Source organism: Littorina saxatilis, linkage group LG8 (assembly GCF_037325665.1).
Source record: "Littorina saxatilis isolate snail1 linkage group LG8, US_GU_Lsax_2.0, whole genome shotgun sequence".
Classification (NCBI taxonomy): Eukaryota; Metazoa; Mollusca; class Gastropoda; order Littorinimorpha; family Littorinidae; genus Littorina; species Littorina saxatilis.
The window spans coordinates 49,941,380-49,951,335 of NC_090252.1; the positions used below are offsets into that span (position 1 = coordinate 49,941,380).

Below are 9,956 nucleotides of genomic sequence, written 5' to 3' on the forward strand. Positions count from 1 at the left end.
AACTGAGACCATTAATTTTAATAATCACTGAGACGAGGTGGGTAACCTCTTTATTCCTCTTTTCTTCAGTTATCCAAATAAGACAGGAGTTTGTGTGCGAAAGTTTGATCGAATCCTATTCACTCAACCAGTCAACCTGCGCAGGCGATCGATTAATGCGCGGTTGTATAGTTCCGTGCAAATCATTCCAACCCTTTGACTAACACTTCTTGTCAGCTTTCCTATTTAGGACTAAAATCAAGTACACAGATATGCTGTTATTCTGCTGTGGCGGCAAAGGCAGATATTGTGTGTTCTGTTCATGTTTTGGTATCGCTCAGGATAATGTTCTTTCGTCAAATGGGACTAGCAGACGAACTTTTGCTCCCGTGTTCCAACGTTAAAATCTGTATGAAGTTCAGTTTTCTGGGGAAAATAGAGTATGAAACCCCTTTATGTTCTTGAAATTGATGAGATGTGTGCATTTGGTTGCGTGTGATCTGTTTATAAAATGAAATATTGTTGAAAACTGACCGTCGGATGGCAGTCTGTTGTCGAAGAAACTGAGTGAAAAGAAATTCGAAAGGGGAACTACTCTTGTCGCTGGACAAAGTATGAGAGTTACCTGCCTTGGGAATTTGCTTGTGTTGAACGTTTGTGCACGGCCGATCTAGATTCAGAAAACAACCGAACTCATGGATTGTATATGGAGATGCATGTGTTCAAGCCTGTAGTTGTTAATTTAAATGCGGTATGTTTGTATTGTTTGCTTGAGAGATGTATACTTCGTACATTAGAGCGTTCGGAACTTTTCAGTCGCAAAAGTAGTACCGACACAGAACAGCTTCTCAACCCATTGCGCTATCGAGGATTCAGGCTGTTGCTGGCTCGTTATTTGTTTGGTTGCTGGGTGTTTATCGAAAAATAACTAGCTCTACAAGTTTACAGAGGTAAAGAAGCAGAGGGGGGAATAATTGTCGATAAACACCCAGCAACGAAACAAATAACTAGCCAGCAACCGCACGAACATCGATAACTCACGGGGTGAGGAGCTACACTTTGCCGGGCACTACTTTTGCGACTGAAAAATTCTGAACGCTCTTATGGACGAAATATGCATCTCTGGAGCAAAATATAAAAACATACCGCATTTAAACTAGCAAGTACAGGCTTGCACACATCATCTCCATGTACAATGCATGAGTTCAGTTGTTTTCTGAATCCAGATCTGCCGTGCACAAACGTTCAGCGTCAGCAAATTCCCAAGGCAAGTAACTCTTATACTTTGTCTAGCGACAAAAGTAGTTCCCCTTTCAAATTTCTTTTGTCTCAGTTTCTTCGACAAAAGACTGCAATCCGACGGTCAGCTTTGTACAATATGTCATTTTATAAACAGATCACAGGCAATCAAATGCACACAGCCTATCAATTTAAAGAACATACAGCGGTTTCATACACTGTTTTGCCCCAGAAATACAATATTTGACGTTGAAAAACGTGTGCAAAAGTTCGTCTGCTGGAGTCCATTCACGAAAGACAATTTCCTTAGCGATATCAAAACATGAACAGAACACACAATATCTGCCTTTGCCGCCACAACAGAATAACAACATAACTGTGTACTTGATTTCTAGTCCAAAACATGGAAACTGACATGCAGTGTTAACAGAATTGAATGATTTTCACGGAACTATATACAACCGCGCATTAATCAATCGCCTGCGCAAGTAGACTGGGTGAGTGAATAGGATTCGATCAAACTTTAGTACACAAACTTCTCTTTTCTTTGAATAACTGGAGAAAGGAAGAATAAAGCTCGCATTGTTCATGATCCGCTAACTTCGACCATTATTTTTAATATTCACTGAGACTCGGTATGTAACCTCTACATACAGCCCCTTGTTAAAAAATGTTTTCGTTGGATCCGTACCAGATAGTGCAAAAGAAAGATCGTTCATTGCAGCCGAACCTTGAATCTTTTCACGAGGCGTTTTGTTTTACCTCCTCGTGAAAGCAGTTCGCTCCCTGTCTCCGATCTAGTCAGGCTTGTATATCCACGGGATAACACCATTCCGCCATTTGGTCATTTACCAAAAATGACTGGGGCTCCCTGCGCATAGTGGCATATTTGTTTTCAAATAATTGATGTTGTGAAAGGCACTGGCACCTTTTCTAAAAATGAATTCATAATGAAAAGTCCAACTTGAAACAGCGAGCAGTAAGGTTGTTGATGGTGGGTATGTGACCAAGGGAAGGCTTATCCCACGTGACACCCTGACCAGATCTGAGACCGTGGGGCGATCTGTTTTTAGTTGGAGTGGGCCTTTAAGCCTGTCTTACACTGTGCCCAATATCCTTACGAATATGACAATGTTGTATTCGGCCAAAAAAGAGACGAATGGACAGGAAAAAACAGAGAAAAATCGAAGGCTTACGAATCCTTGCGAATGTCATACGAATGATTGCGACTGCTTGCGAATGTCTACCGATCATTGCGATTGTATACGAATCCATATACGGATCTATTACGAACGTTGCGAGTGGCCTTGCGAGTGTTGCGAGTGCTTGCAAACATTTTACGAATAAAACGAGTATGCAATTCGCATTGTTCGTAATGTTGCTCTTACACTCTGTCGAATTGCCCTTGCGAATAGAATTCGCCAATAACTCGTAATGATCGGGACATGGTCGCAAGACATTCGTAAATGTTCTTAACCATTCGCCACCATTCGTCTCTTATTGCGAACATTAGCAACATGCTCCTAATATTCCCAAGGAAGTCATATTCTGAATGTTTCGCAACGTACTCGTAAGTATTCGCAAACCGTTCGTAATCATCGTAAAGGTATGCGTAGCGCTCGCAAGCATTCGTAAGAATTTTATTCGTGAACATTTTGCCAACATCTTGCGAATGATTGCGAATTCATTACGAATTTATCAGGCATGTTTTGACCATTTCTTCCCAATTCATAAGAATGTTGCGAAAGCCTTAAAAATGCTTGCGAGTGACTGCAATTGCTTGCGAATATTTCAAAAACAGTAAGAATATCTTGCAAACGTCTTGCAACTAAACGGCGATTTTGATGCGTATGTATTCTCAATGATCGGTACACATTTGCAAGCACTCGCAACCATTCGTAAGACATTCGCAAGGATTGGTAAGGCTTCCAATTTTCTATATTATTCATGTCCATGTGTCTATTTTTTTGCCGAATACAACATGTTCATATTCGCAAGGATATTCGGCACAATGTAAAGACAGGCATAACGAATGGTTGCGAATGGCTTGCTAGCGCCACGAATACATTGCGATGATTACAAATGACTATAACGAGTACGTTGCGAAAACAAATACCAATTGATATGACTTCCCTGCGAATATTAGGAGCAAGTTGCTATGTTCAAAACAAGAGACGAATTGTAAGGAATAGTTAAGAACATTTACGAAAGTCTTGCGACCATGTCCCGATCATTGTGAATTATTGGAAAATGCTATTCGCAAGGGCAATTCGGCACAGGGTAAGAATAGCTTTACGTTCTCGTATCGTTACATACCACAGTTTTGTTCGTCACTGCCATCATCACAGTCGCTGTCTCCATCACAGACCTCTTCTTGCCAGATACACTGCAGGTCATCCCCGCACTTCCACCACGTCGGGGAACACGTCCAATTCGCTAGTAAGTATAGAGACTGTCAACACGTCCAATTTGCTAGCACATTGGGGTGTGCACGTTAAAGATCCCACGATTGACAAAAGGGTCTTTCCTGGCAAAATTGTATAGGCATAGATAAAAATGTCCATCAAATACCCGTGGGACTTGGAATAAAGTTAAAAAAAATCCATCTCACACGGCATTAAGTCTCAGGAAACATGAATACACGCATGCAGGAAAAAAAAATATGGGTAGCGCCGTATGTATGGCAGCTCGCTTTCCCCGGGGAGAAAGCAGCCCGAATTTCCATGAGGGTAACCTCACTGGACTGTAAATCTTATCCAATCCAATCCAATCCAAATATAGAGACTGCCAAAACGTCCAATTCGCAAGCAAATATAGAGACTGTCAAAACGTCCAATTCGCAAACAAGTATAGATACTGCCAAAACGTCCAATTCGCTAGCAAATATAGAGACTGCCAACACGTCCAATTCGCTAGCAAATATAGAGACTGTCAACACGTCCAATTCGCTAGCAAATATAGAGACTGTCAACACGTCCAATTCGCTAGCAAATATAGAGACTGCCAAAACGTCCAATTCGCTAGTAAGTATAGAGACTGTCAACACGTCCAATTCGCTAGTAAGTATAGAGACTGTCAACACGTCCAATTCGCTAGTAAGTATAGAGACTGTCAACACTTCCTTCTTCTTCGTTCGTGGGCTGAAACTCCCACGTATTTACGTGTATGACCGTTTTTACCCCGCCATTTAGGCAGCCATACGCCGCTTTCGGAGGAAGCATGCTGGGTATTTTCGTGTTTCTATAACCCACCGAACTCTGACATGGATTACAGGATCTTTTCCGTGCGTACTTGGTCTTGTGCTTGCGTGTACACACGAAGGGGGATAAGCCACTAGCAGGTCTGCACATAAGTTGACCTGGGAGATCGGAAAAATCTCCACACTTAACCCACCAGGCGGCCGCGGCCGGGATTCGAAACCTCGACCTTCCGATTAAGAGGCCGACGTCTTACCACCACGCCACAGCGCCCGTCAACACTTCCAATTCGTAGCAAATACTTATATAGAGACTGTCAACACGTCCAATTCGCTAGTAAGTATAGAGACTGTCAACACGTCCAATTCGTAGCAAATACTTATAGAGAGACTGCCAACACTTCCAAATCGCTAGCAAGTATAGAGACGCTCAACACGTCCAATTCGCTAGCAAATACAGAGACTGTCAACACGTTTTCATGGGAAAAATCAGCAATGAGTCAAACAAATATCGGTGGCGGGAAACAAATGTGATAATGTGTGACATACAAGGTGACCCCTAACAAATGTCACCCACAACAATGCTAATACCTTCTCCCTCTGTTAATCGAATAACTGCATAATTAGTGTATACTGACTTCAGCTTACGTATGACCATTGCACTAACAGTCAATTGTGTAAATGAAATGGTATGACATTTCTAAAAAAAAAGTGACTCAACAGTACGAGGTTTGAAATTGAGCGGTAACCAAACTGACCCGATTAAAGCCCGCCAGATTGTTACCTCTGGGATTATTCGAATGATCTAATTCCATAACCAAGTGAAGACGGTCAATGACTTGAATACAGCAATTACATACATGATTAGGGCATATTTCATGGGGAAATGCGTTCATGCCATTGATGAATGTAGCACTTCATTGTGCAAGTATAACTTTACAACAAGTGGTTATTTGTTCAGTCATTTGAGTTCAGCGAATACCTCAATAATTAGTGTACATGAATTTCGGCTTGTTTACGAACATTCTACAAAGCGTCTAGTCTGTAGGTTAAATGTTCCGACTGTTACCTTCTTTAAAAACGAGTTCCAAATTGTTCACCTACGAAAATGTTATTGACACCAACGCTTTCATGCCCTGGACCTAGCTGTAACTGCATGTTTTCTTCAGGTCACCGATTATCTTGGGGGTGAAGGGGGCGTTGTTGTATACTGCAGGCATTCAAATAATCAACAAGGTAAAACAAAAAGTGCAATGTCAAACCTCCTTCTATTCAGCCGACTCCCAAATTTGGAAACTTGTTTTGAAATCACACACACAAGTCAGACCATTTAATCCATTTAATCTACAAAGTTTCCACTGTCCTTGCATAGGCTGCGAAGCAAATTTGGTCAAGCTATGTGAACGTTAATAGCATTGCTGCATTGTTGTGGGTGGCATTTTGTTTTGGTCACCCTGTACTTTACAGGAGATTAGGTCAGTGTGTTTTTATGTCATATTTTTGACAAAATAATTGTGAACTGATATGAGATTTTATGAGCTTACTTCACTTTACCGTGAAAGACTTGGATGCACATGTTTTCTAACACGGAGACCATCATATAAACTAAGAACACAACATTGAATAGGCAAATTGGTTAAAGAGGCGTGAAAAACTAAGCCCCAACCAACTAACATATATGCAAACACACACACACACACACACACACACACACACACACACACACACACACACACACACACACACACACACACACACACACACACACACACACACATGAGCATCTGAGTTTTTATACGGACTGAAAACCCCTTTATAGAGTGGTCAGTATACTTTAGGATGAATTCTACAGACATGTGAAATAACTTTGAAGTAGTCCACACAAATGTGAATTTCAAATTCTACAAAAATGCGAATTGGTGTTGCCGCTTACATGAAGAAAAAAAACCTTTGTATGTTGGGTCTGTTTAATCGCGGGTTTACGGTCAACCTGCAATTATGCTGTGCAGCTGTGGGCTGTTTATGTGTGGTTATAGAGGGAAGCTGAAACAGATGTTATACCACAGTTTTCTTCGTAACTGTCATCAGCACAGTGAATTCTTCCATCACAGCGATCAATGCCCCAGATACACTTGTTGTTGTCGCACTTCCACGAGGTCAGTAAACACGTCCAATCCCCTAGAACATATACAGACTGTCAACAGGTTTTCAGGGGAAAACTTCAGCAATGAGTCAAACAATTCTCCGTACGTCTGTAAACCGAATAACGTCATACTTAATGTAAAGTAACTGCAGCTTGTGTATGACCATTGCACACAATGTCAATTGTGTAGATTCAATGGTTTGACATGTTTGCCATTTCAAAAAAAAAAGGTTTCCAATTTCGAGGATCTGTCCAAGGGAGCAAAATGGTGCTTTCATAATCTGGTGCCATCTGAGCTTATCAATTCCCGCGGAATCACATTTCCTATCTCTAACTTTTTTACACTTAGTTACGTAGAGGGGGGAATCGAGACGAGGGTCGTGGTGTATGTGCGTGTGTGTGTCTGTGTGTGTGTGTGTGTGTGTGTGTAGAGCAAGAGCGATTCAGACTAAACTATTGGACCGATCTTTATGATCCTGGGTATGATATCCCTAGACTTTTTTTCTTTTTTTTGATAAATGTCTTTGGTGACGTCATATCCGGCTTTTCGTGTAAGTTGAGGCGGCACTGTCACGCTCTCATTTTTCAACTAAATGGGTTGAAATTTTGGTCAACTAATCTTCGACGAAAGCCGGACTTTGGTACTGCATTTCAGCTTGGTGGATTAAAAATTAATTAATGACTCTGGTCATTAAAAATCTGAAAATTGTAAAAAAAAATGTTTTTTTTATAAAACGATTCAAATTTACGTTCATCTTATTTTTCATCATTTTCTGATTCAAAAAACATATAAATATGTTATATTTGAATTAAAATCAAGCTCTGAAAATTAAAAATATAAATATTGTTATCAAAATTAAATTGTCGAAATCAATTTAAAAACACTTTCATCTTATTCCTTGTCGGTTCCTGATTCCAAAAACATATAGATATGATATGTTTGGATTAAAAACACGCTCAGAAAGTTAAAACGAAGAGAGGTACAGAAAAGCGTGCTATCCTTCTCAGCGCAACTACTACCCCGCTCTTCTTGTCAATTTCACTGCCTTTGCCATGAGCGGTCGACTGACGATGCTACGAGTATACGGTCATGCTGAAAAGTTGCATTGCGTTCAGTTTCATTCTGTGAGTTCGACAGCTACTTGACTAACTGTTGTATTTTCGCCTTACGCGACTTGTTGTTTTTTGGGGGTAGAGGGGGCACGTTCACCCAGTGCCCCCCCCCCCCCTCCCCCCTCGTTCACCCCTGAGCATACAAACAACAGTTTTGCTCACCACTGCCATCACAATGCTTAACCCCCCCCCTCTCGTCCACCCCTGAGTATACACACCACAGTTTTGCTCATCACTAACATCCCAGTGTAACCACCACACCACAAACCCCCCCCCCCTCTCGTCCACCCCTGAGTATACACACCACAGTTTAGCTCATCACTGCCACCACAGTGCACCTGCCCATCACAGCGAAAGCCTTTCCAGATACACTGGTCGTTGCTACACCTCCACCTAGTCGGCGTACACGTCCAATTCCCTAGATCAAAAAGACACTGTTGAATGTCTTTTGGGGAAAACAGCAGCAATGAGTCAAACAATAATCGATGGCAGGAAAAACGGTGAACATGTGTGTTATAGTTTACATGAGATTAGGTTTATTTTGTTTGAGATTCCGTTTCACTTTGCTGTGATGGATCTGAATGTTTATAATTTCTAACACGGAGACCACCACATAAACTAAGTAAACTAAGAACATTGAATCGGTCCGTATATTAGCCACATCTGTTGAAGGGGTATGAACAATCAAGTATCAGAAGCGGAGCAGTTAGTTTGGAGGAGGCTGGGGGGGTGGGGGTGGGGGGTAGGTGCACTCAGAATGTTAAAGTGTACCTCTAGGACTGCTAGGGGGGGGGGGGGGTCCGGGGGCATGTCTCCCCCGCCCCCCCCCCCCCCCCCCACAACGCTGGTTGTGTTCGAAGAAGCAACGGGGTGCTTTTATAATCTGGTGCTATCTGAGCTTTGTCATTGGCGCGGTGTCCGACTATATTTTATATCGCGCTTTATTTTCTTAATTTGAGGGGGTGCGGTATACACACCACAGTTTTGCTCATCACTGCCATCCTCACAGTGAACCCTCCCATCGCAGCGCCAGTCTTTCAAGACACACTGGTTGTTGTTGCTGCATCGCCACTTGTTAGCTGGGCACACTAGGAAACAGACAGGTTGCACAAGGGTAAAAATGCCATGATAAAATACAAACTGTCACCAAAACAAGCTTTGAAAAGCGGCTCATTTTTAAACAAGATTCGACACTAGCCAAACAAAAAAAAAAGTTTTGGTTTGATCGTAATTCAGTACAGAAAGACATACATATTTGGCGAGGAAACCAAACAGTAACTGAGTAAGAGGAGAAAAAAAAGAATGCAAACAAATGTACCAACACAGTGTTAAAGGAAATTATATCCAGGTAAAGTTGTTTTCGTCAAAAATACAAATAACATTTATGTATCGATCTCTTCTGGTTAGAATTCCTTTTAGTTTGTATTACTGAAAGCACACAAACATGCACTATTTGCTAATCTCGGCTAGCCGCTTAAATATCACATTTTGTTGGCCTCTGACGTCACATGGCTCAACGAAGAGAAATCCAGTGTTCAATCGACACATTGTGTGTATAGAGAATACTACATGGCTTGCTGTGTCGTACCAGATTTACACGAGTTGGTTTTTAAATATTGAACTGCGAGCGAAAGCGAGCTGTTCACTATTTGAAAAAGCAACGAGTGTAAATCTGGTACGACACAGCAAGCCATGTAGTATTCTGTTTATCCTACATTATATACTTATGTGCCAGATCTAACTAAAAGTCACCGACAGCGCTATTGCCTTTGGATCAACCCGCTTTAGAACTTCAAACCACTTTACTAAATTTGACATTCATTCCTCCGCCATGACACACACTCTCAAACTAGGACAAAGTAGTTCGCCTTTGTTAACACTGTTAAGTTTAATATTGAACATTGATGAAAAAAATTCGAACAACGAAATCATGGTCACTTCAAAATATACCAGATAAAAAGAAAAGCAGTTTGCGACAGGATAAAAGAAACCAAAAGGAACAACAACAGCAAAGCATATCCTTCCGCGATAGGATGACAGTCAAGTCGGAGCCAGGCGAGTCGACAGCTTTCAGATGGTCACTTCTCGGTTTGGTGACTGGACAAATATTGGTTGATGTTGATGGTACCAACGTGCAACCTTGCAAACAGTGTTGTTAGCGTTTGCTGGGATGTGATTGTGGCAGTGGCAGTGGAGACGGCTGGAGTTGAAGTGGCCGTGCGAATCCAATGTGTCGTCTGCCGACACTGGCGACAGCTCCGAGACCGGTGCAGTGCCGTTTAGCAT

The 9,956-nt window shown here is 41.7% G+C and overlaps 1 protein-coding gene across 1 annotated transcript in view; it reads right to left on the reverse strand.

Moving 5' to 3' along the window:
- Positions 1–9,956, reverse strand: part of LOC138974370 (very low-density lipoprotein receptor-like) — a 14,948-nt gene extending 4,992 nt beyond the window's left edge. Inside the window, exons 1-5 of the mRNA XM_070347087.1 lie at positions 9,803–9,956; positions 8,648–8,758; positions 7,975–8,088; positions 6,476–6,592; positions 3,535–3,654 (exon numbers count right to left, since the gene is read on the reverse strand). Of these exons, the coding sequence (XP_070203188.1) occupies positions 3,535–3,654; positions 6,476–6,592; positions 7,975–8,088; positions 8,648–8,758; positions 9,803–9,956 (616 nt within the window). The remainder of the gene's footprint in view (positions 1–3,534; positions 3,655–6,475; positions 6,593–7,974; positions 8,089–8,647; positions 8,759–9,802) is intronic.